The 26,278-nt window shown below is 55.1% G+C and overlaps 2 protein-coding genes across 2 annotated transcripts in view; both read left to right on the plus strand.

Annotated features, from left to right (window-relative positions):
- The first annotated feature begins 93 nt into the window (after positions 1-93).
- Positions 94-13,298, plus strand: ARMT1 (acidic residue methyltransferase 1). The gene is made up of 5 exons (XM_055134914.1): positions 94-263; positions 3,049-3,154; positions 4,678-4,922; positions 8,509-8,674; positions 11,644-13,298. The coding sequence occupies exons 1-5, from the start codon at positions 223-225 to the stop codon at positions 12,406-12,408; spliced, it is 1,323 nt and encodes a 440-aa protein (XP_054990889.1). The 5' UTR covers positions 94-222; the 3' UTR covers positions 12,409-13,298.
- A 10,245-nt stretch (positions 13,299-23,543) lies between these two features.
- CCDC170 (coiled-coil domain containing 170) overlaps positions 23,544-26,278 on the plus strand; it is a 128,699-nt gene continuing 125,964 nt past the window's right edge. Inside the window, exon 1 of the mRNA XM_055136748.1 lies at positions 23,544-23,609. Coding sequence (XP_054992723.1) covers positions 23,544-23,609 — 66 coding nt within the window. The remainder of the gene's footprint in view (positions 23,610-26,278) is intronic.

A 26,278-nucleotide genomic window follows, 5' to 3' on the forward strand; every position in this document is an offset into this window, starting at 1 on the left:
GCCGGCTTCCTTATTCCGCCTCTCGGCGCCCGCCGCGGCCCCCACCTTTGTCCCCGGAAGATCTCGGCGTCCTCGAGCCGGCCATTGTTGGTTGTCTCCGGGGGTGGGCCCCTAATAAAGTTCGCGTGTTCAAACTTTTTTTTTTTTTTGCCGCCCGCGCTCCGCCCCCCGCCCCGAGAGGCTGGTGCCGCCCGAGCGTTGGCGCCGGCGGGGCGCGGGGCCATGGCGGTCACTCCGGAGTCTCTCTCGGGCCAGGACGTCGGGTGCGTGGCGCGCTCCGCGGCCCCCGCGGGCTCGGCCCCGGCTTCCCGGGCGGGCCTCGCCGGGAGCCCGCGAGTCCCCAGCGGGCTGGACCGCGGAGAGCCGGGGGCGGGCGGGTTGGGTGCTCGGTCCCCGGGCAGCGGCCGTGTGGTCGGGTCCAGCCAGGCTCGCCCGGGCTCGGCGCGGCCACCCTTGAGCGGTGACCCGGCCCGCGGCGCCCACGGCGGGCTCGGGCTGCGGGGCTCGGACCACGGGCTGCGGGGCTCGGACCACGGGCTGCGGGGGTCACGGCGGGCTCGGGTTGCGGGGCTCGGACGCGGGCTGCGGGACTCGGACAACGGGCTGCGGGGGTCACGGCGGGCTCGATCTGCGGGGCTCGGGCACGGGCTGCGGGCTCGGGCACGGGCTGCGGGCTCGGGCACGGGCTGGGGGGCTCGGACACGGGCTGCGGGCTGGGGGACTCGGGCACGGGCTGCGAGATGGGGGGCTCGGACAGGGCTGCGGGCTGGGGGCTCCGACACGGGCTGCGGGCTGAGGGACTCGGGCACGGGCTGCGGGATGGGGGGCTCGGACAGGGCTGCGGGATGGGGGGCTCGGGCACGGGCTGGGGGCTCGGGCACGGGCTGCGGGCTGCGGGACTCGGGCACGGGCTGCGGGGCGCGGGCTGCACCTTCCCGGGTGGAACGCGCCCGTTGGCCCCGTCGCGGCGCGGGCAGCGGCTGGGCACCCGCGCGGCCGCCTGCGGAGCTCCCGGCCCGCTCGCCCTTCTGCTATCCGGATATTGAACTCAGGTTCCCTCTCGGGTCCGGGGAGCCCACTTTGGCGGCGTGCGGGGGGGCTTGGCATTCAGGGAAAGTTCAGTTCGGGGCCAGTCAGGGAGGAGGCGAGGCAGGCACATCGCTGCGGTTGGCCGTCACGCCAAGGAAACTCCGGGTTCCCACCCCCCCCCCCAGCAAGGCGTTTGCCTGGCACGTGGCCGACCCTGCATCCCACCTGGTCCCCCCCGCCCCCCCGCAGCCCCGCCAGGGGTGATCCCCGGGCGCAGAGCCAGGAGTAGCTCCCCCTGAGCACCGCCGGTTGTGGCCTAAAAACGGGGGAAAAAAGAAAAACCTCCAGGTTTTTGCTCCCCTCTCCCCATTTAGGCCGTGGGTGTTGTAGGTTGCTGGAAAAGTTGTGGACGGCAACAAAACCAAACCCAAGAGTGAAAATCCAGCGGCCAAATTTCTGAGCCGGGAGAGTTCTCCAAGTAGGGCAAAATGCAAAGCCTTCCTTGGCATCAAGCCTTCCTTGGTGGCTCGGGGACGGGTTTGGTAATTTAAGTTATTGCAAAAGTTGGCTTGCTTTTCCACATCTCTCGGGGACCTGAGGGAGGGTGTAAAGGAACTAGTCATCTTTGCAATTTAAAACCTACGGAATTTCAGCACTAATGACCCTGCCCCCCGCCCCTCAATGGTAGGTGTTTCCATCAAAAAGGAGACGCCTCAGAGGGCTGGAACACGTGCCTGGTTTGCAGGGGACCCCGAATTGGGTCCTCAGTGCCTCAGCTCAGCCTCAGGACATCACAGCATATCAGTGCCCAGCATTGAAGCCCGAGGCAGTAGATGGAGCCCAGTTTCACCGGGACCTTGAATACTTTAGGAGGCTCCTCTCCCCACCAGAAAAATAACAAAAATATCTTGCCCTGTGTATGCATCTTTAACTCTTTTCTTTCCCCTCGGGCCACACTCAGGAGCTGTTCCTGGGCTTGTTCTGGGGGAAGGGGAGGCTGTCTTAGCAGGGACCCCAGGCACCTGGACCTCAGTAGCCCTTAACTGGGGATTCCCCAGCACCCCATAGGGCCCTGGAGCCCTGCCAGGAGAAAGCCCCGGGCACCCTGGGTCTGGGCCTCCCCTTGCCCTGCAAAGGAAGTCTTTGCAGAGATTTACGTTTGGCTAAGGGTATGGACGGGAGTGAGAGTCGCATTGTTAAAGTCAGATTAGTGTTTCTGTTCTCCGGCTCACTAGCTTGCCATGCAGTTTTATCTTCATGTCACTCAGGGGAGGGAAGAAGGGGGGGAGGGCCTGTTTGCTGATCTGATTTTTTTTTTTTCTGGTTAAACTGGCTTCTGTTAAAAGAATAGATTGGGAACAATAAGAATAATTACTGGTGGGCTGGAGCTATAGTACGGTGGGTAGGGCATTTGCCTTGTAAGCGGCCGACCTGGGTTCGATCCCTAGCATCCCATATGGTCCCCCAAGCACCGCCAGGAGTAATTCCTGAGTGCAGAGCCAGGAGTAAGCATTGCCGGGTGTGACCCAAAAACGCCAAAATAATAATAATAATAATAGTAATAACAATTACTGGACCGATGTTATTAGAGGCCCCAGGGCTGTCTCCTTTCGCTGTGAGAAGCCTGTCCAGGTTTCTCTGATCATGGCCCGACAGTACTGGCTCACCTCAGCAGTGGTTGGACCAAGAGGGCTTTTCTTTGGAGCAGGGTGTTCCAGAGCTGAACGAATTTATGCCACTAATCTGGAGCGATAGCACAGCGGGTAGAGCATTTGCCTTGCACGCAGTCGACCCGGTCTATTCCTCCGTCTTGGAGAGCCCGGCAAGCTACCGAGAGTATCCCACCCGCACGGCAGAGCCTGGCAAGCTCCCCGTGGCGTATTCGATATGCCAGAAACAGTAAGAAGTCTCACAATGAAGACGTTACTGGTGCCTGCTCAAGCAAATCAATGAACTGGATGACAGTGCTGCAGTGCTAATCTGCTATCTGCTAACTGCACGGTGTAACTCTCTTTGCAGATCCTTCGCCTACTTGACAATCAAAGACAGAATACCACAGATCTTAACCAAGGCTATTGATTCCTTGCATAGACATAAAAGTGAATTTTTTGAGAAGCATGGAGAGGTAAGACTTGTGTTTTTAACTTTAATTTTTGTGAACTCCTTGACCGAAGCGCCCAGTGAGAATGTTAGCTCCTAAGACATAAAATGGGTGGGGAGATGCGGGGTCTTGCCAGCAGACCTGGGTTCTGTCCCCAGCACCACATATGGTCCCCCCCACATATGGTCCCCCGCCCACCTGGAGTGACCATTGAGCTCAGGGAGGAGTAAACCCTGAGCACAGCTGGTCACGGGCCCAAAACAACCACAACAGAGGCTCTAAGGGCTCACAGTGGCAGAATGCAGGCCTGGAGGGTCACAGGATTTGGGTGGGGCGTGTTTCTAGTCAGACAACACACCCTTCCCTCCGTCCCCCTCTGTCTTGGTGTCTTAGAGAGTAGGGAAGGTGGGATAGTGTTAGTGAAAGAGTTGGACTTCGTGATTTGACTTTCAACTTAAGAATTTGTTTTGTTTTGGGGCCACCCCAGGCCTTGCTTAGTGCTAATTCAGGGAATAAGTTCTGTATTCAGGGATCTCCGGGCAGGCTTGGGGACTCTGTGGCGTGCCAGAAATTGAGCCCCAGTCAGCTGTGTGTAAGGCCAGTGTCCTCCCTGCTGTCCTATCTCTCTGACCCCTTAAGAATTTTTATTTATGGGGGCCGGAGCGATAGCACAGCGGGTAGGGCGTTTGCCTTCTGTGCAGGACCGACCCAGGTTCGATCCCCGGGATCCCATATGGTCCCCCAGCACTGCCAGGAGTGACCCCCTGAGTATTGCTAGTTGTGATCCAAAAAGCAAAAAAAAAAAAAAAAAGAAGTTTTATTTAGGCCTTGTAGAGAGAATACAGCAGGTCGGGCACTTGCCTCGTATGTGCTGATCCAGGTTTGATTCTGGCACCCCGTGTAGTTCCCCAAGCCCCGCCAAGAGTGACCCCTGAGTGCAGAGCCGGGAGCAAACCTTAAGCATTGCTGACAGTCCTCCCCCAACCCCCCCAAGAAGTTTTAATTTGGGGGGCAGAGATGCAGTGGTTTTGAGGGCCTTGCCTGGGAGCAACCTGCGTTTGATCCCTGGGATCTGAGCCCCACCAGGAGCGATCTCTGAGCACAGAGCCAGGAATAGGCCCTGCGTTCTTCTGGCTGTAGCCTGAAAACAAAAATGTTTGTAAGGGGGCTTGAGAGAGGCCCACCAGACGGAGGAAGCCCCGGGTTTAGGCTGTGCCATAGATAGTCTCCCAAATACTGCAAGGGGTATTCTGAGCACTTTGGCTCTGAAACACCCCCCGGAATGTAGTAGCGTCTGAAAGACAAAAAAGGTTCTGAAATGCAATTTTGCTGTAAGTCTAGGTTCGTCAGAACGTGATTCTAGAGGAAATACTTGTACCCTCGTTCAGGAGCTGGGCTGGGGTTATGGTCCACACTGACCGGACCTCACACCTCACTCCTGACTTGCCCGACCCAGCCATGGCCGTGAATCCCTGTACATATATGTCTGCACAATCAGATATCACTGTAGTTACTTACATGCCTGTTTTTCTCCTGTGTTTCTGCAGGAAGGCATGGAAGCGGAAAAGAAAGCCATTTCCCTCCTTTCTAAATTACGGAACGAACTGCAGACGGACAAGCCCATCATTCCTTTGGTTGAAAAGTTTGTGGATACTGACATATGGAACCAGTACCTAGAGCACCACGGGCGTCTGTTACTCGCCAGTGATGAGAAGCCAAGGTGGTTCTACTCACCGTGGCTGCTTGTGGAATGCTACATGTACCGGCGGATCCACGAGGCCATTATCCAGAGGTGAGCGTGCAGTCATCGAGTCACTTGTGGGTGTGGGGGAGTAAAGTGCTCGTCGGACTGGGAAGCAGACCGGAGAGGCTAGGACAGAGATGGAGGCGCATCCCAGCGTATGGCTGAGCCCAGCGGGTCCCTCTACCACGTGGACCCCTGAGCATCACTGGGTACAACATGGAGACCCCCAAGCGTCTCCCCTGGCCTCACATCGAACCACTGACATGCTGGCAGAGAGTAGCTGGGAAGACCCCCCCTGCCCCAAATTAAAATAATAAATGGTGGAACCCAAATTCAGTTCAGCAGATGCAGTCGTCCATCAGCTGGGCCAGTATCGAATCCTCCAGCAGGAACCACTGGGCTGTCTCCCGCGAGGAGCTAACCCTTCTAGAACCCTTTCCTTCTAGGGTAAAGCAAATCGCATTTGCTGAACCAAACAAACCAAAATTGCTCACTGGAAATCTTTGTAAAAGACAAGGTGAAACAAGGCGAGGTGTTCTAGGAGTCAGTAGGGCCCTCTGTTGCTTATTTGGTTTTTCGGAGGTGCTGGACCCCAGGCTTCATGCCAGTCGAGCCCTTCACCGAGTCACACCGCAGGCTCTCTGGGGAGGGGGTTGTGGGGGTTGGCTGGCTCGGTGACCGGCTCTCCCGCCCCAGCCCTGCACACCGTCTCACTGACTCTGCAGCCCTGCCCTGCTCGCTCTCCTGTGCCTGTGGGGCTCAGCGCGTTCACAGGCATGGAGTAACCGGGCTGTGCTTCTGTCTCTTTTTTTTTTTTTTTTTCTTTTTGGGTCACACCTGGCGATGCACAGGGGTTACTCCTGGCTCTGCACTCAGGAATTACTCCTGGCGGTGCTCAGGGGACCATATGGGATGCTGGGAATCGAACCCAAGTCGGCCGCGTGCAAGGCAAACGCCCTACCCTCTGTGCTATTGCTCCAGCCCCCTGTGCTTCTGTCTCTGTGACCGGCTGTCATTTTCACTGTCACCCACGTTGTCCTTTACGTGTGATACTTTGGTGACTAAATTGCAATCTCTTTTCCCTGTTCACTCTTGGATATGTGGCTCTGGCCTAATTTTCTTTTCTTTTCTCTTTCATTTTTTTTTCTTCTTTTTTTGGGGGGGGGGGTCACACCCGGCAATGCACAGGGGTCATTCCTGGCTCATGCACTCAGGAATTACTCCTGGCGGTGCTCAGGTGACCATATGGGATGCTGGGATTCAAACCCGGGTCGGCCACGTGCAAGGCAAACGCCCTACCCCCTGTGCTATCACTCCAGCCCTCTTTTCTCTTTCTTGCCTGGTCTTCTGTTCTTTAATTGATAGATGTGTGCAGGTCTGCTTTACGTACAATAACTGGTTCTTTCACATCCCCACACCCAGGTGTCGCGTCATCTCCCTGTGACTAGACTCAGGGAGGAGGAGGGGCACGTGCACTTGGTGAACTGCGGAGCTGAGACTTGCCGCTGGCTGCAGTTCTGTGGCCAGACACATGCAGGAATAGATGTGGGCTGCCTTACGGGACGGAAGCACGGGATTCGGCACGAGGATGCTGTGGGGTGACTCGGGCACAGTGGGGCATCGAGTGTCGTGCGCGTCTCAGGTCTGCGGGCTGGCTGGGGCTGGCCCCGGGGCTCATTTCTCCTCTCCCTCTGCTTTCTTGGGTTCTTGTTCCAGCTTGTCACCAGCCAGGGCGTCTTTGATGGTGTCCTCAGCCAGCATGGGGCGGGGCTGTCTCGGGGGCGGGGGGGGGGGGGGGGCAGGCAGAGTTCCTTGGCGATGTCCATGTTTCTGATGGTCAGGGCTTCTGGCACCGTTTCCCCTTCACCCGGTCAGTGGCGAGAGAGCTGTACCACAGACTAAGGTTTTGAACCCGGCGTCCACGACCTTCCCCCTTGCCATCCGCCTGAATCTGCAGTGTTATCACATCACCACACGCTGGAGCCCCCACCAATCCAGTCCCAAGACATTTTTGATGTCAAGGGAGCCCATGTTTCTAGGGGGGCGTTCGGGTTATTTTGGTTTTGGTTTTTGCTTTTTGGGTTATACCTCTCGATGCACAGGGGTTACTCCTGGCTCATGCACTCAGGAATTACTCTTGGCAGTGCTCGGGGGAACCCTATGGGATGCTGGGAATCGAACCCGAGTCAGCCGTGTGCAAGGCAAATGCTGTTCCCGCTGTGCTATCGTTCTGACCTGGGGTGGGGGTCGGTGTTATATAATGATCCACAACCTTCCCAGGCTGGGTGGGTGGGTCCCTGGCTGCCAGGCAGGCTGCCCTGCAGCGCCTCTTTTTTTTTTTTTTTTTTTTAATTCAAGAGCCATGGTTTACAGTTACTGATCATTGGTTCAGGCATGTAGTAGTTCAACACCGATCCCTATTGCAGTGTCCACTTCCCCCTACCAGTGTTCCCGGATTCCCTCCCCACCCCGCCCCCACTCCAGCCCCGCCTGGCAACTAGACAGGCACATTGCAAAGGTCCGGTGGTTGCCGCTTGGGTCTCATGTTTTCAGTCCTGTTGAGTCTGTGTTTGGGAGACGTGGCTGTGCCCCTCACCCATGTCTCTGGTGTAACTGAATGCCTGATGCCTGTTAGCCCCTTACTTATTTTCCTCTTCTTCCCTCTTGGAGTTCTGTTCTTCTCTGCCCGTCTTCTTTCTAACCACTCGCGATTCCACTCTTGGGCATCTCTGCCGGGACATTAAAAATGCTCTCAAACCACACCTGCTCACTGTTATTCATTGCTGCCCGTGCAGCGGCTATTTTTTTTTTTAACGCCCCTGAGAGACTGATGCATTTCAGCCATGTGGCGAGGAAGTCTTGAGAAGTTCTCTCAGAGGACTTCTTTTCGAGCCTCAAAAGGAAAATCAAGTGTCCCAGGGGCCAGAGTCGGGAGCTTGCCTTGCATGCGGCTGACCCAGGTTTGATCCCCGGCGTCTCACATGGTCCCCGATACTCCCGTCAGGAGTAATCCCTGAGTGCAGGGTCAAGAGTAGGCCTGGGCATCACCGAGTGTGACCCAAAAAGGGAAGAGGAAAAAAAAAAAAAGTAAAACCCCAGGGGTGTGGGTCTGCATTTGCTGGCCAGAGTTCTGAAGAAAGCCCCTCTCTGAGGAATTTTCCACAGTGCTCTGAGCTCTGGCCATACCCTGGGAGTCAGGATGTCACTTCCGGTGACTGGGTGGCGGGGTGGAAGCCGCAGTGTTTGGGATGTATAAATGCTGGTATATTTATGTATTTTCCACTAGCAAAATTTTATTTTGGGGTTGGGGGCACACCTAGAGTGTTTGGGGAAGACTCCTGGGCAGTGCTCAGATGTAGACCCAGACACACAGATAGGCAGACAGACAGACGCACGTAGAGACACAGGCCGTGCTCAGGGACCGTGTGATGCTGGGGGTTGACCCAGGCACGCTACAGCCCAGGCCGGAGCCTTCACCCGTGCTGTCCCTCGAGCCCCAGGGGGTGGCAGGTGACGTGGGGCTGGGTCCCCGGGCCTGTGATGGAGCACCCCCTGCACGAGCCCACCCCCAGCACCCCACGGCACAGCGGTATGGAGGCACCCCGTGTACTCCTGTGCTTTTCTCCATTTCCAGCCCGCCGATCGACAACTTCGACGTGTTTCGCGAATCGAAGGAGCAGAGTTTCTTCGAGTCGCAGGAGTCCGTCAGCAGCCTGTGCACCTACCTGCAACAGACGCTGGGCGCGCCCGACGCCCTCCAGGGCGAGCGGCTCAAGAGCGAGTTCTTCAAGTTCCTCCAGGTAGATGCGCCGTCTCTCTGGGCTGCTACGGACAGTGAGCGCCTCTGCTGTCACGGGACGGTCACCCCGTGAGCCAGAGCACGAGCAGCGACATGTGTGGCTGCCCGGGGAAGGGGAGGGGAGGGGAGGGGAGGGGCATGGGCTCTGCTGCTTCCTTGAGCTTCTCCCGAGGGCCGTTCCTGGGCCTGCCCCGGTGTCTGACTCGGGTGAGGAGGGCTCGTGCACCGAGTCGGGTGCTGTGAGACTGGCCCATGGGCTTTGCGGAGGCTGGGCTGGGGCACCGGAGCCCAGGGGCGCAGTTCGCGTCAGGGTGTCCTGCCCGTTTCTGGGTCTGTCCTGTGCCGTGTGCAGTCACTGCACCCTGGCCTTGGAGTGCACCCCCTAGAGTCCTGAGTGCAGGGCCCGGAGCGATGCCACAGCCACACGGCCGACCTGGGTTTCATCAGGAGTGATCTCTGAGCACACCGCTGGGTGTGCCCCCCCCCCCCCCCCGAACAACACCAAAAACCAACTCGTCAGGTTGGGGCGGGGGGCGGGCGGGCGCAGAGCAGTAGTACAGCGGGTCGGGCGCTTGCCTTGCACACGGCCTACCGGGCTTCCGTCCCTGGCATCCCGTGTGGTCCCCTGAGCACCACAAGGAGCGGTCCTGGTGCAGCCAAGAGTAACCCCCGAGCATCACGGGCGAGACCGAAACCAAAATGCTGGGGGAGGTGCCGGAGCATCTCTAAGCCCCCGCCTGTTCCAGAGGAATGAGACATGGAGACATTTCCAGGAAGACAGTGCTCTAGGGAGGTGGGGGGTGTTTCAGGCAGGGAGCAGGGGCTGCTGGGGGACAGGCCTGAGGACAGGCGCCCACTCAGTGTGGCTGTGTGGGTTTGCTTGGGCTGTGTGTGTGTGTGTGTGTGTCTGTGTGTGTGTGTCTGTGTGTGTGCGTCTGCGTCTGTGTGTGTCCATGTGGCTATGCGTCTGTGTATGTGTGTGCGTCTGCGTCTGTGTGTGTCTGTGCCCATGCGCCTGAGCCCCTGAGTTGGGGCCCCCACCCGGTGCGTGTGGGCAGGAAGGGGGGCGTGAGGCTCAGGCCGGGGCTCAGGTCTTGGGTGAAAGTGGCCGCATCCTTCACTCCAGGCCTGCTCAGAGGAATGACACATTGCGTCATTGTGGATGTGTTTTGACACGCTTTGCTGTTCAAGCACACTCGGGCGTGAGCCCATGAGCCCAGGTGTCTCTGTTCATGGCCCTGCTGAGTGGGCACTGACCGGGCGCTGACCGGCGGGTGTGGTGGCCACGGCCGTGGGGCGAGGAGAGCAGCTGCCTGCCTGCGGAGAGGCCTGGGGGAGTTGCCCGTGTGTCAGTCCCCGGGTCTCGGTGTTCGTTTCCCCAGTCGCCCTGCCTCACTTCAGCCCTGCTTGCTCCCAGAGAGGGCCGGACCCGCCCCACTGCCCACAGTCCGCGCCCTTTCTCCCACCCCTGCCCAGCGTCCTGGCAGATCCAGCCTGTGAGGGCTCAGGACGCACCCACCTGGGGGCTAGAGAGACCAGGAGCACCCCAGCAGCCTGCGGCCGGGTGCTGCCTCGGCCTGGGTGGGCGCGTGCCCCGGTGCAGGGGGGCCACTTCCTGCCCCGTCTCGGGGGCCTTCAGGCTCTGAGCTGGGAGTAGCCCCTGAGCCGCCCCCCCTCCCCTGCTGTTATCCAATTGGAGGAGGTGTCGGGGACACGCCTGCTCCAGCCCGCGCCTAGGAGTGATGGCAGAGGCAGGTGAGACATGGGCCTCAGCCCCTGTGCTAAGTCTCCGCCCCCCCCCAAGGATATTAATTTTAAAAGAAAGAAAAATCGCCAGGTGTGTCCCCCCTGCTCCAAGAAAGTTGGAGGGGTCGAAGAGACAGTACCGTGAGGAGCGCGTATGTCCTGCACGTGGCTGACAGGGTTCGATCCCCGGCATCCGACATGGTCCCCCCAGTACCTTTGGCTGGAAGTCAGTCGGGAAGAGAGCATTGGGGGGAATCTACTGATCGGCCAAGTATTGGCCGAGGCACTCACGCCCACCAAGTCTCACAGCCTCTTTGCCTCATTGCGGAACCCGTGCAGTGCAGGCTCCGCCTCCCTCACTGCGGGGGTCCCAATGGGCCTGGCTCCATTCCAGAACCCGCCCTCGCAGGGGTGAACTCCACGGAGTAGAGCTGGAAGGGCCTTTGGGCCTGCGCCTGGCCTGTCTTTCGAGAGAGAGCACTAGCGCCCAGGTAGTGTGCCGTGTCCGCAGCCGGAGGGCTCCCGGCAGGTGTGCGGGGGCCGCAGGGGGGGACCCCAGACGCTGAGGGCCTCCGGGGCTGCCCCGGGGTGAAGACAGAAACATTCGCTTTCTGTCTACTTCGACTTGTAAACTTGATCTCTGAGTCGCCCCTTTCTGACTTCTGATCGTGTGCTGCTGGCTGCAGGATGCCAAGACTTGGATTCTAGAGACTCGATCCGGGTGCTAATGCCGTCCGGGCCGTTTCCTGGTGTTCGTTTCCCAGTGACCAGGAGCTTGCTTGCTGACTCTGCCGGGCCCGGGTCCTGGATAGACTCTTGCTGCGGAGAGAGCTCAGCGGACCGTGCGTGGGGGACCGGGGGTGCGTCCCTGCCACTGGGCTCAGTTCCCTGAGCACTGCTGGGGATGGCACCAAAACAGATGAAAGAAAGTCTTCCCATGAGCAGAGAAAGTGTAGACTTGAAGAAGACTTCTCGTATTTTTATGTGTAGAACCTGGCAAGCTGCCCATGGCATATTCGATATGCCAGAAACAGTGACAAGTGTCACAATGGAGACGTTACTGGTGCCCGCTCGAGCAGATCGATGAACAACGGGACTGCTACAGTGACATTGCTACAGCCATAGCTTACCCTTATGTACTATATCAGCAGACAGCGAGTGTGTTGATAATTCAAAAGGAGAATAGATACATTTATAGATATTTCTTTCTTTTTTCTTTTTCAGATTTCACTGTGGGGAAATAAGTGTGACCTCTCTTTCTCGGGCGGAGAAAGCAGTTCCCAGAGGACCAACGTGATCAGTTCTGTGGACGACCTCAAGCCGTTCATTCTGGTGAACGACATGGAGCGTCTCTGGTCCCTGCTCAGCGAGTCCAAGCCGGCCGAGGGCGGTGCGGCCGTCCGCGTGGCCATCGTCCTGGATAACTCCGGGTTTGAGCTGGTCACGGACTTAGTTCTGGCCGACTTCATGTTAACCTCGAAGCTGGCCACCGAGATCTATTTTTACGGGAAAACGATCCCCTGGTTCGTGTCCGATACCACCGCCCGTGATTTCAAGTGGCTCATCGACCAGGCCGGGCAGTCGGGCCACCCGTGGGTGTCCAAGTGCGGGGGCAACTGGGGCAGGTACGTGGAGGCGGGCCGGTGGGTGTACCGCGACCACATCTTCTGGACTCTGCCCCACGAGTTCAGCGCCATGGCCCAGGTGGCGCCCGACCTGTACGCCGAGCTGCAGCAGGCCCGGCTGGTGCTGTTCAAGGGCGACCTGAATTACCGCAAGCTGACGGGGGACCGCAAGTGGGAGTCCACCGTCCCCTTCCGCCAGGCCCTGAGCGGCTTCCACCCCGCCCCGCTCTGCAGCATCCGGACCCTGAAGGCCGAGATCCAGGTGGGCCTGCGGCCGGGCCAGGCCGAGCAGCTCACCGCCTCCGAGCCCAGCTGGCTGACCGCCGGCAAGTATGGCATCTTCCAGTTTGACGGGCCGCTGTGATACGCCCCGGGAGCACCTTAAGTTTGCAGAGCGAGGTGACAGGCCCCGGGCCTCCCTTGGGGAAGGGGCTGCTCCCTCAGGCCCACCCCAGCCTTCTCCCGGGGGCCATCGGGGGCCTTCCCGACTGGGGAAGGGGTGGAGGGAGCTAGTTACAGATATTTATTTTATGTTGGGATTTTAGTAATTTATTTCAGGTCAAATGGTTAGCTTAAAGGGTTTGGGTGACCATAGATTTTATTGAGTAGAAAACAAAAGTACTAGAGTTCTGCTTTTTGTTTTCCCTTTTTTTTTTGCTTAAAAATATTTTTCAGTGCTAATGCTGCATGGTATTCCACATTTTAAGGAGCATGGAGTTTTACTCATTTGGGGTCCAGGGCTTTCTGAACACGTGCATTTTAATGATTGTAAAGAGGCATTTCTTACAACTGTGATGTTTTTACACATGAAACTTACCTCAGATTAATACCAACTTGAATTTATTTCAATAGCCTGCTGTATTTGCACATATTTGTATTTTGATTGACCTCTGGGTAGGGGAGGACACACAGTTGAACAGAATGAAACAAATGGTTTTGAAGAAATGTAATACCGTTTGCATTCTGTCTTATAGCCAGAATCTACCCAAGCAGAGTCAAATTTTAAAACATGAATGTTTTAAGCAAATGGGTTTTTAGGTTGGTGTGCCATTTAAAAAAAAAAAAACAAAAAGCTTTAGAGAGAAAAAAAATTGTGCATTGTATTTCGAATTCTACTAACATATATTCTTACTCATTTTTTGGCAGCCACTAGATTTTAAATGATTGAGTTTCAAGTCTCTTGTGTTTTGAATCTAAAATTGGGAAATAAACCTGGGAAAAAGATTTGCATTAGAATAATATAATGAATTTTACTGGAAATTTCATTGGTTTTATTTTCAGGGGAGCGGGCGGGGGGTGGGGGAGCACTTTCACGGGGACCCTTCAGAGATGTGACCTGTTTCGAAGCTCAGGGCACCGCCACGCTTGGCACCAACACTTCTCTGATCCTGTCGCTCACAAACGCAGCGGGGTTGTGTGCCCTGGCGTTCTCGGAGTCAGAAGTCTACACCCACCTGCACGGGTGGGTCTGCTCTTTCCGGGTCTCCCTGGGTTCCTCTTTTTTTTTTTTTTTTGCTTTTTGGGTCACACCCAGCAATGCTCAGGGGTTACTCCTGGCTTTGCACTCAGGAACTACTCCTGGCGGTGCTTGGGGGACCATATGGGATGCCGGGGATTGAACCCGGGTCGGCCGCGTGCAAGGCAAACGCCCTACCCTCTCCGGCCCCTCCCTGGGTTACTCTTTTAAGTATGTAATTTCCCCCAACTGCTGAGCTTATCTGGAGGGTATGGACACGTGCTTGCAGGGCGCAGTTGAGAGTGGGCTGAGCCTGCCCCGGGGCTGTGTGAGCTGTTTGTATTTTGTAGTTTGTATTTCCCAAAGCCCTGGGGTTTTCTCCTGTTTTCCCCACCTCCCGGCATCAGGGCAGGAGATTTGGATGTTTGGGGCAGTCCTTCACCCCTGGGGGCCAGGACATAGTATAAGGTTAAAGCGCTTATTTTGCAAGCGGTCAACCAACCCCGGCCCAGTTCCAGGTACAACACACTGGTCGGGTCAGGCAGGAGTGACCCTTGTGTCCCGTGCTCCACCGACAAAGGAGGGGAGCAGGCTGGAGCCAGGGAAGGGCCTCATGGGTGACCACTGCTGTGACCACAGTCCACGTCCCACACCCCACTCTACCCACGTGCCCCTTGCCTGGGCAGCCGGCAGTCCCTGTTTCTGGCTCTGGCTGGCTTTCTGGCTGCACAGAGTAAGGACCCGCTTCCAGCCACGGCCCAGGAGCTGTGGCTTATGTTCCAGAACTGGGTTACGGAATGCGATTCTGCCACGCGTGGTTCTGCCCACGTCTCTGTGCCGACTTGGCTGCTCCTCAATAGATGGACCCGGGGCCTCTCACCACTTCCTGGATGTTCTGAGGAGTGCTGCTAGAACAAGCCTCAGCAGGTGTTCGAGTGGGGCTGAGCCATAGGGCAGCTGCTAGGGCGCCTGCCTTACTGTGTGAAGTGGTCCCTCGGAGTTTGGGTTTTTATTTCCCTAACCCTGTAGTTGGCTGCAATGTGTTCACAGTCTGTTTGTCCATCTTTGGAGAAAAGGCTTCAATTCCTTGGCCCATTTTAGGGCATTTGCCTTGCATGCAGCTGACCCGGGTTTGATCTCTCTGTCCCTGTTGGAGAGCCCGGCAAGCTGCTGAGAGTATCCCACCTGCATGGAAGAGCCTGGCAAGCTACCCGTGGTGTATTTGATATGCCCAGAACAGTAACGACAAGTCTCACAATAGAGACGTTACTGGTGCCTGCTCGAGCAAATCGATGAACAATGGGACAACAGTGCTATAGGCTTTTTGAGTCACACCTGGCAATGCTCAGGGGTTACTCCTGGCTCTGCACTCAGGAATCACTCCTGGCAGGGCTCAGGGAACAATATGGGATGCTGGGGATTGAAGCCAGGTCAGTTGCAAGGCAAGTGCATTTCATGGTATACTGTCTCTCAGATCTCTTCTACTTAGATTTGAAGAAATTCCAGAGACACAGCAACACAGTTGAGTTATATTTATTCCTTTTGTTCAGCAGGGGGCAGGTGGGAGGCACTTTGGCAGTGTTGAGGGGTTACTCCTGACTCTGTGCTCAGGGATCACTCCTGGCAGGGTTCGGGGGACTAAGTGTGGTCCTGGGGATCCAGACTGGGCTGATGGCATGTAAACATTCTGCCCGCCATGTAGGGCTGCTCTGACCCCCACAGTGAGTCGTTAATCTCCACCCTCACTCTCCTGATGGCTGTCCCTGTTGACCCCCGGCGAGCTTATTCCAAGGCCCTGCTTCTCTGTAGAGCCGCTCACCTTTCCGTGCGTGTGCCTGCTAGGGATTATGGAGACGACATTCCTACTTCTTTTCTCCTATTACCTAATTAAAGTGCTGACGCTGTGCCTGGCACTTAGGTAAGCAATAAGTGAAACCTGGGGCATTCTCACCATGGTTACGGTGAGAAGAGGGGACAAAAGGGACACGAGACCATAATCAAAGTTTCTCCGGAAACTCTTCTCAAGGTTTGCATGTATCTTAAAGTCTTTTCCATATCTATCTATCTATCTATCTATCTATCTATCTATCTATCTATCTATCTATATCTATCTATATCTATATTTATCTATCACTATCACTGTGTCACTGTCTCCCATTGTCCATTTTATTCAATTTATTTGAGCGGGCACCAGTAACGTCTCCATTTGTCCCAGACCTGAGAGTTTAGCATATGTATGTGGGGAAAGTTTACATTTATATGTATGGAAAGATATTCCATACATATAAATGTAATTTTTTTTTTACATCTCTAAGATAAAAAAGCACTAACGTGAAGTATCTTTTCAACCCCAGTTGTTCAGGTTAGCTGGTTAACTGTCACTTGTCACTTCACTGTTGTCATCTTTCCCGACTTTAATAATTAATTCCTGTTTAAGGGATTCTTTGTTGTTTTTTCCCCTCTTCTCCTGCATAGCCTTATGAGCAGGGCCTTGGTGATGACGACCTGGGCCTCACAAACACTTGATTTCCAATCGTGGGTGGGACCTGTGTCCCTCTGTCACCCTTCTACTGGGAAGGTGACGGTATTCGCTCTCCTCTTGATCTGTGTTCAAACTCAAAGCCAGGCAACGGCTCCGCCTACTGAGGGTTTGACTCAAAGGAAGATCCTGGCGTGCGGGCTCCCCCTAGTGGCCACTGAAGGTCATTCCACGGACCTCATCCTTCGCCTTGTAACTCAGGTAGGGGACGCGCTTGCCCGGAGGTGCGTGGATGTATGCGGGCGCCTTCAGCTCTTCTTCCTCTGGGGGCCACGCCCAGTGGCGCTCAGGGGTTACTCCTGACTCGATGCTGGGGAACCACTGCTGCAGTGTCTGGGGTCCACATGGGATGCCGGGGATCGAACCCTGGGCTAGCTGTATGCAAGGCATACCCTGCCCTCTGTACTACGGCCTCAGGTCTTCTTTGGAATTCCCACAACCCATTTTCTGCTGATGCAACGTTTCCTTCACTTTCAGACCCTTTGTAACAGGGAAAACAGATCCTAAAGAGTTTACTTACTCAATCATAAACAACTCTATGTCTCACAGTGATTTAATAGATTAAAAACTGAAAAAGAATTGATTGAGTCACCTCTCTCTGGATTTTTGGGCTACACCCAGCAGTGCTCAGCTGAGGGGTTACTCCTGGCTCTGCACTCAGAAATTATTCCTGGCAGTGCTGGGGGACCATATGGGATGCTGGGGATGGAACCTGGGTCGGCTGCATGCAAGGCAGACGCCCTACCTGCTATACTATCACTCTGGTACTTAGGGCAGTCGCTGACTTTATGTCTGTGCTTCCTCCCTTTATTTATGTTTTGTCTGGGGGCCGTACCCAGTGCTGCCCTGGGCTCACTCCTGACTCTGTGTGCAGGGGTCCCTCCTGGAGAAGCTCAGCTGACCGTAGGGGGCGTATCGTGCTATCGTACCACGATAGTGCTATCACTAAGCCCCTTCCTCCTGCATAGCTGTATTTTGAGCACAGCATAGATTCTTGGTAAGCAGATGCTCTGGCTTGATTCCCAACAGGGTCCCCTGAGCATTGCTGGCCGAAGCCCCCCTACCAGATGTGGTCCAAAAGAGAAACAAACAAAACAAAAGTAAACCTCTGAGAAAGCTGTTTAACCTGAAGTCTTAAGGATGAAATCGGCCTATTAGCATGGCAGATGAATTAGATCAGTTAATGCTAGCTCCAAGTATATATCTAATATTACATACATAATATTACATATTAACATATATATCTTTACATTATGTAATCACTGTCACTGTCATCCCATTGTTCATTGATTTGCTCAAGCGGGCACCAGTAACATCTCCATTGTGAGACTTGTTACTGTTTTTGGCATATGGAATACGACATGGGTAGCTTGCCGTGTGGGCGGGATACTCTCGGTAGCTTGCCAGGCTCTCCGAGAGGGACAGAGGAAACAAACCTGGCTTGGCTGTATGCAAGACAAACGCCCTACCCGCTGTGCTATCACTCCAGTTTTGTTATAATGACTACATTTTCAAAAGGTACAGCATCCTCAGTGCTGACAAGGATATACATGAGCACGGACTGTCATGTTTTGTCATTAAGAATAAAAGAATGTGGGGCTGGAGCGATAGCACAATGGGTAGGGCATTTGCCTTGCACGCGGCTGAACCGGGTTCGATTCCCAGCATCCCATGTGGTCCCCCGAACACCGCCAGGGGTAATTCTTGAGTGCAGAGCCAAGAGTAACCCCTGTGCATGCCAGGTGTGACCCAAAAAGCAAAAAAAAAAAAAAAAAAGAAGAATAAAAGAATGTTTGCTCTTATAAAAAGTCGAAATGAACATTTTCAGACAATCCACAGCCACTGGGATAAGCAGATACTCCGTTCCTGTGATGACTTGAATCCACCCAATAATCATTCAGACCTTTTAGAATGGGTTTTTCTTGTTTGTTTGTTTGGGGCCACACCTGGCAGTACTCAGGGCTCTGCAAATAGGAATCACTCCTGGCAGTGCTCGGGGGACCATACAGGGTGCCTGGGATCAAATCCAGTTTGACTGTGTGTATGGCAAACACCCGCCCACTGTACTACCACTCTGGCCCCATCACTGCAAACTCCTACCTCTCTGTCCAATTGGCTCTGAAAGGTGGCGGTCACCATGCTGCCGCAAAGGGGAAAAGGCAGAGGGACAAAAACCCTTCCCCTCCCGGAGTGTCACTGGGCCGTAGCTTAGTTCACAGTCCAGGAGCATTTCTGCCAGCAGCCGCTGAGTTTCAAGATTGGTTTGTGTGCCTCTGGGATCATGGCTGTTCAGGAGCAGAGAAAGCATTCCTGAGCGTAGATATATGTATATATATATATTTCAGGAAAGGTCATGTGGCTGCTTATGCGGCCGCGTGGTGTGGAGAAATAGTCCTGGTCCCCATATACCGGAAACATGTTAGTAGAAGCTCACGGTCACCGGATTCCATCTGGAGAAGGCGGGGAGACTGCACCTGCTCCATCTGGGGCGTCCCGGTGTTATCAGCTCAGTCTGGGGTCCGGAGCATTCTCTAGCACTGTGGACCTCGTTGACCCGGGTTCCAGGCATATACTATTTTAACACCAGCGTTCCCATGTTCCGTCCCCCCCCCCCATCCTGGCCTATCACTGGACAGGCACTTGCCCAGTTCCAGTGGTCGGTCTTAGATCTCATGCTGTCGGCGTTGTTGAGTGTGTGTCTGAGGTATAATGGTGCTACCACTCTCCCACACTGCCAGTAAGGGCAGTTCTGGACACACGGCTGCCGGAGACAGGGAGTGGATGAAACGCTCTGAAGAGGGAGGTGGTGAAGAGCCAGGTTCTAGAAGATCATACAGGCAGTTTCGTTGTCAAACACTCCCCATGTGGTGTTTGGGATCGACTTAGAGAAAGGAGGGGTGAAGCAGGAGAGGGTGTGGGAGAGCTTCGTCCCCCCTCCCCCAGGCCCTGCTGCCTCTCCCGCTCTTCTCCGAAGCAGCGGCTCTTGGTCAGGTCACAAGGATGAGAAACTTCCTGATTTTCTTTGCTGTTGTTGCTGCCACTGGAAAGAAAACCGGAAGTCTGCTTTTTTGTGTTTACACAGAAGGAGAAACTCTGGTACAGTCTACCTGTACACACGGACACAGTGCATAGCAGACTGGTGAGCACTAAGAAAAGATGCAGTAATGCAATTGGCTGCTCCATGGCTGGATCCGGAGTGTAGCGTGCTGGCGAGGCTAGTTAGGGGGAGAGGGACAGACACAGAACAATCTCCCTCCTCTGTGGGGTATTAAAAAACATAGAAGGGACAATTGCAGGATGGCCCCCGGCCCCTGGTTTTCAGTGTACCGTTGTGCTGGCATGAGCTGAGAGTGAACAGAGACAGCTCGGGATAGGAGAGTGAGTTTATTAGAAGCTCAGTGCTGAGGACCCCAAGTCAGAAGAGAAAGAGACTGGGAGCCCCGTTTGCTGAGAGGGTCTCTCTTTTATCCTCTAAAGGTGGGCTACAAACTACGTACTTCTCAGTGACACAGGACATACAGAGGTAACTGGCAAAAGAGAAACAATCAATGCATCGTTCCCACATGGTACGGCCTTCAGGTGCTCAAAGGGAAAACAGCCGGTGTCAGTGTGTCTCGCCCATCTGGTGTGGCCTTCAGGGGTTGTCTCCCATGTGCCCCCATCAATCTCTCGGGCCCAGAACACTCCCAGAAATCCAGTAGCCTGGTGGGCCCTTGACTCCATTATTTGGGGTCGTGACAGGAATGCTTCTCCCCTCCCTTCTCTTGTTTAACTTAGGGGGTCAGTTTCACGTCCTCAGTCCCTGTCACCTTTTCTTAATTTTTATTACCATTCCATAATTCTCATTCCATACAGCTTATTTGTCATGACAGTATGATCCTACTTGCCAAGTTGCACAAGAGATTGCTGAGAATATTCAGCAATGAAATCGGTATGAAAGGAATGCTGAAACCACAGGCAGGGTCCAGCCACCGAGAAGGACCCAACCCCTTGGCTCTCTGAGGAGTCGGAGCAGACCAGAGGCTTGAGACTTGATGAAATTCGGCAACAGCAGCAGAAAATTATTCAAGACCAGGATGCAGGCCTTGATGCCCTTTCTTCTGTCATGAATCACACACACACACACAAAAAATTAAATGGGGAAGGACATTGGGAATGAGCTGGATGAAGAAAATGAGATGATGATCTTGCCAACCTGGTGGATAACGCAGGCGAGAAGCTCGGCTCTGAAGCCAGACATGTGAATTTGGTGGCCAGAAAGCCAGCATCCTGTTGGCTGGTAACGGTGATGTCATTGTTACTCGTGGCTCTTGTGGTTGTTGCAGGGTGGTGTGCCAGCTAGGAACAACCAAAGGATCACCAACTTTTCTCCATGATGGAAAAAGCTCAAGCTTCTTTTTGGTACAAAAAAAAAAATAGATGCCCCCAAATTTCTAAAATTAAAAAATAATAAAAATAAAAACAGACAAACAAAACATAGTAGGGGAATAATAAAGGCCCAAAGGTCATAGAACCCAAGAGCATGAGAACTGGTCTTCAGTGGGATGGACGCTACTGGAAGGAAGGGGGGGAGGAGAAGGGTGGTGGATAGAAGTGCTCACTCGAGAGGACCCGGGGCATGCTGGAAGGAGGTCACCGCAGTGCGTGAAGAAGCCGGACAGTCAGAGGCACCAGAAACAAGTGTCTGTCCTGGAGGCTGTAGGGGACACAGGGGACGCTGGCGGAGGGACTGGTGCTGGAACACTGTCTGCCCTAACCATGAGCAACGCTGTAGCTTTGTAATCCAAAGTGATTCAATAAATTAAAAAAAAAATTAAAATACACGACACACCTTCATGTAATAATCTGTCCATGGGGTGTACAGGTCGGGGCTATCACTTCCCAGGAAGTCGACTGCTGTTGCTTGGGGAGGGGGCCTTCTCTCTCTGCCTGCCTGCCCACATCACTGTCACAGCGCCGGGGAACCATGCGGTGCTGAGGACTGAGCCCAGGGCGCCCACATGCGGAACATGCCCTCCAGCTGTTTGACCTGTTGGCCCAAATCTCATGGCCTTTGCTTTGTTTTTTTTTTGGGGGGGGCACACCCTCGGAGGCCAGGGTCCCGAGACTGCTCTGTGACTGGCCTGTTTTCCTGCCATAAGGCCACAGTAGAGATGTTCTTCCCGATTCGCTGAGGCCTGCGGGTGAGGGCGAGCGTAACCTGGTCAGCTGAGGAGAGCAAGGCACAATTTCAAGAAATGCAGTACTCCCCGGTTCCTGGTTCCAAGCACCAGATATCGGAGGTGAAGGGCAGACACCCACTCATCTGTGGGACTGTGAGCTGCCGGCCCCGCGCTGCTCCTCTTCCGTCTGTCTTGTTCTCAGGCGCCGAGGGCCGTCTGGGGCTGGTCCCTGGCCACCATCTGCAGTTGCAGGCACCGCACCCGAGCCGGCCGGGTCGAGACAGTGGCCCTAACTCCTGCTCTGTCTCTCCGGCCCCCAGCCCTGCGTCTCAGCCACTGCACATTCCTGTTCGTGTCACCTTGCAGAAGAGCAGACAAGCGTGACCGCAGGGGATGGAGGGATTCCCTCCGGCAGCTGAGTTCCGCTGGATGTGGTCGCCAGAGGGGCGCCTTCCTGGGTGGGCCCCGGGGGTCTCCCCGACGATGGCGTGAGTGACAGCACTGCATCCTAATCGCTGCATCCTGATGATTCTGCTGCTGTCAGGAAGAAGGGCGGGTTTACTACAAGCCAGATTGATGAAGACCTTGGTCTCCGTTAGGGACTACCTTTGTTTTCTTGGTTGCTTCAAGTGACTCTGTGTGTGCGTGTGTGTGTGTGTGTGTGTGTGTGTGTGTATGTGTGTGTTTGTGTGTGTGTAGGAGGGGGTGTAAGGGGAACCCAGACATTTGGCATTGAGTATGGGACACTTGACTGTCAGAGCCAAGGCCAAGAAATCTTCAACAACATCAAGTGACAAAGTGTGTGTATGTGTGTTTGTGTGTGTGTGTAGGAGGGGGTGTGATGGGAGCCCAGGAATTTGGCATTGAGTATGGGACACTTGACTGTCAGAGCCAAGGCCAAGAAATCTTCAACAACATCAAGTGACAATGTGTGTGTCAGTGTGTTTGTGTGTGGGTAGGAGGGGGTGTGATGGGAGCCCAGGCATTTGACATTGAGTATGGGACACTTGACCGTCAGGGCCAAGGCCAAGAAATCTTCAGCAACAATCACGGAAGCTGCAGAGTGAGGGGCTGGCCCGCCACAAGAACCCCGGCACTTCCTGGCAGAACTGCACCCAGGGCTGTGCCTTCCGGTTCTGCCACCAACTGTGTGACCTTCGCTAAGGCGCTTCAGTGTTTACAGCCTGGGGTCCCACCCTCACTCCCCACTCACCAGCTGTCCACCCCACGCCAACTTCTATGTTCACTTCCTCATGGCGAAAGGCGCATGCTTGGGACTGAGAGTGGAAGTACAGCCAGGAGAGTGTTTGCCTGGCAAGTGGTTGAACTGTGTCCCGCCCCCCGCATCCCAGGGGGTAGCTTCCCTCTCTCCCAGCACCGCCAAGAGTGAATCCCGAGTGCAGAGCCAGGAGTAAGCCCCGAGCACTACTGGGTGTGGTCTCCCACACCAAGCCAAACGGTAGTAACCAAGGATAGGACTAAAGGTTGGGCGCTTGCCTAGCACTTGGCAGATCTGGGGCACCCGTGTGGTCCTGGGAGCACCAGCAGGAGTAATCCCTGAGTGCAGAGCCAGGAGTAAGTCCTGAGCACCCCCCTTCCCCTGCCCCCTCCCAATAAACAAACCCAAAACCAAACCGAAGCCAAAACCAAAAATAAAACAAAAACAAACAAACGAAAAATCCAAGACAAAAACACCAAAACCTGCAACCAATCTAATGTCCGGCTCATCATCACCTTTTGTGTGTTGAGAACACACTTTGGAACATTTGTAAGAGAACAAATGTTTCCAGCCTCCAAGTCATGGTTGGGTTGCCTTTGTTTCTCTTCAGGGTTGGCTGAGGTCCCATGAAAGCTCGTGACATCACTTGCAGAGCTGGGCACAAAACGGCAATGTTCTAACAAAGTCGCTAGCAACGTCAAACCTGGGAGCCCAGGCACGCAACCCGCTGCCTACACACAGTAGGTGCTAAATAAACGTTCTATGCACCCCCCTCCCCCGGCGGCCCCGTGCGCGATGCTACGAACAGGACACTTACCCCTGCTTAAATACACTTGCCAGGCCCTGGAACTGTCCCCTCGGAAACCACCATCCCGGGCTCTTTGCCCAGACGGGGCGCGCCGGGACCACCGGAGTCTCCGCTCGGCCGCCGCGCCCCGCCCGGGAGGACCGGGAGCGTCGAGGGCTGCTCCGCACCCCGGGGCGCCCCCTCGCCAAGGCCGGGGCCGTTGGAGCCGCCCAGCTGGGTGGCATCCCCGCCGGGGCCTGCGGAGGTTCCCCGTTGCCAGGGAGACGCGTCGCACGCTCCGGGCGGCTCCCGCGCCCTGCCCGCCCCGCGCCCGCGATGAGCCGCGCGCCGCGCCCGGACCCGACCCGCGACGCCCCCCGCGCCCCGCCGCGCGCGCCCGAGGTACGGTCCGAGCGCCCCCGGGACACTCCGCTCCGCGCCGGGCCACCTCGCGGACCCGTCCGCGTCCCGGTCCCCGTCCCGGGAGCGGAGCGACAGGCCCGCGGCCGGCCGAGCGCGTCGGCCCGTAGAGCAGGCGGGCCCGTTTGCTGCCCCAGCGGCCCGTTTGCTCCCCTTGGTTATGCCCCCCCTCACCCCCCCGAGCTAGCCGTCGCGTTGCCTTGGCAGTTACCGCCGAGGCCGGATTCCGAGAGCAGCTTCTGGCTCACGTAGAGGACCCGGGGCTAGTGAAGGTGCCAAGCGCCGGCTGGTCACTCCAGAAGCGGCCTCAGCTGTTCCGGCGTCCCTTCAGGCTTCTACTCCCAGGAGACAGGCACTGGGGACTTTGAGGCTCAGATATGCTAAAACAAACACACACGCGCACCGCACACACGTGCTCATACACTTGCACACGCATGCGCGCACGCACCCACACTCGCACGCACACACCCACACTCGCATGCGCACATTAGCACACATACGCACGTACACACACATGCATGCACGCATACACCCACCACACTCGCACACGCATGCACTCATGCACCCACACGCGCACGCACATGTTAGCATACGCATCTAGGTACACACTCGCACACGCACGCACACATTTGCACATGCATGCACGCATGCACCCACCCGCACACGCACACATTAGCACACACATGCACTCACACTCTTCCGCGCTTGCAAGTATGCATGCACCCACCACACTCTCACACACATGCACGCACTCACACACTTGCGAACGCACACACGTACATTCATACTCACGTACACACATACTCATGTGCGCTCATGCACACACATGCTCGCACACGCATGCACGCACGCACTCGCACAAATATGCACGCACGAAAACACCTATGCACCCACATGTACTTCTTGCACGCACGCACGCACGCACACACACACACAAACAAGCACTTTTTTTTTTTTTTTTTTTTGCTTTTTGGGTCACAGGGGTTACTCCTGCAATGCACAGGGGTGACTCCTGGCTCTGCACTCAGGAATTACGCCTGGCTGTGCTCAGCGGACCATATGGGATGCTGGGATTAGAACCCGGGTTGGCCGAGTGCAAGGCAAACGCCCTACCCGCTGTGCTATCGCTCCAGTCCCACACATATGCACTTTTGCTAAAGCATGCACACACTCACACATATCCTGGCTCGGTCTTGTTAACTAGCCCCTTTGGGCCCCACCAGGCAGAGTGTGTCTGGGTAGTTGCTAGGAAGGGGGTCAGTTGTGTTTTGTGGAATTGTAAACTTCATCAATGTTCCTTGTGCCATACTGACCGCATGTTCTGGGGGGACACTCAGAAACTCAAACCATGGGGTTGGTTTGCCGACACGGTGGAGGAATTCACTAGCAGCCGTGAGCTGAGCGCTGCCTTGCACGTAGGAGAGGGTCTGGATCCGAAGCCCGGCTCTGCAGGCCCAGCTTAAACAAAACAAAACATTAAAAATTAAAACAACAAAAATGTGCTAAGGTGGTAAATTCTACGTTTCATACATTTTATGACAATTAAAATGAATTTTTTACCTAATCTTTCTGCTTGTTAAAAAAAAATAGTAACCGTGAGAGACCCTGCCTTCTGGAGAGCAACCGTGTGGGGTGGGCTGGGGTGCTCGGGATGGAATGCAGGTGGGGTCTCACAGGTGGGGGCCCAGGGACGGGACACAGGTGAGGGTCTGGAGATGGGATGAGGGTGGGGGGGGCCGGAGATGGGGCATGGGTGGGATGACACGGAGTCTCACCCAGGGAGGGATTTGCTCTCACACTGACATCAGGAGAGTTCACTGATTCTGGGCATGTCTGTGGAAAAGTTGTGCTTTCTACAGATAAAATTGATATGTTTCTTCATGTGATAATTCCATCTTCTTTTCCAGTGTAGTGAGATGCCCTTTATGAATAGAGTCGTAGGTGTAATAAAACATATACATTACATATTTTGCATGCGTGATGTCAGCCCTGGATTTGATCTCCAGCGAAGTAGATGGGGAGAGAAGAGAAGGGAGGTGGCGGGGGTCGGGGGGAGAGAGAGAGAGAAGATATATATATATATATATACATATATATATATATATATATATAGAGAGAGAGAGAGAGAGAGAGAGAGAGAGAGAGAGGGAGAGAGCACAGGGAGATAGATAGTTTCAGGCATTTGTCTTGTAGCAGGAGGCCTGAGTTCAGCCCCAGAACCCCCCCTAGTCCCCTGAGCCCCGCCAGGAGTGACCCCTGAGAGCATAACCAGGAGTGAGCCCTGAGCATGGCACCAGATTTAGTGGCCCCAAGGCCGAATAAATGAAGAAAATGAAAAAAAGAAAATGAAAATTATTTTATCTATATGTTTTTTAAAACTCGTACAATGTAAACCACAGACTTCCTGATCTGTTTTCACTACAACCATAGGCCTCCTCTCATCAAGGGTCAATGACCAGATGCAGAGACTTTATTACAGTCGTGAGATTGTTCTAATGTGCTCTCTGCTCAAGTCTTGCCTCTGGTTCCCGTAACGCCATTCACCACAGAACCCCCGCCCCCGCCCCAAACACGCACACACAGGTCAGCCTTCATATATATTTTCTAATGCATCTCTGACCTGCAACAGCTCCTCAGCCTTGCTTTGCCTT

The sequence above is a fragment of the Sorex araneus genome, chromosome 4, assembly GCF_027595985.1.
Source record: "Sorex araneus isolate mSorAra2 chromosome 4, mSorAra2.pri, whole genome shotgun sequence".
Lineage (NCBI taxonomy): Eukaryota > Metazoa > Chordata > Mammalia > Eulipotyphla > Soricidae > Sorex > Sorex araneus.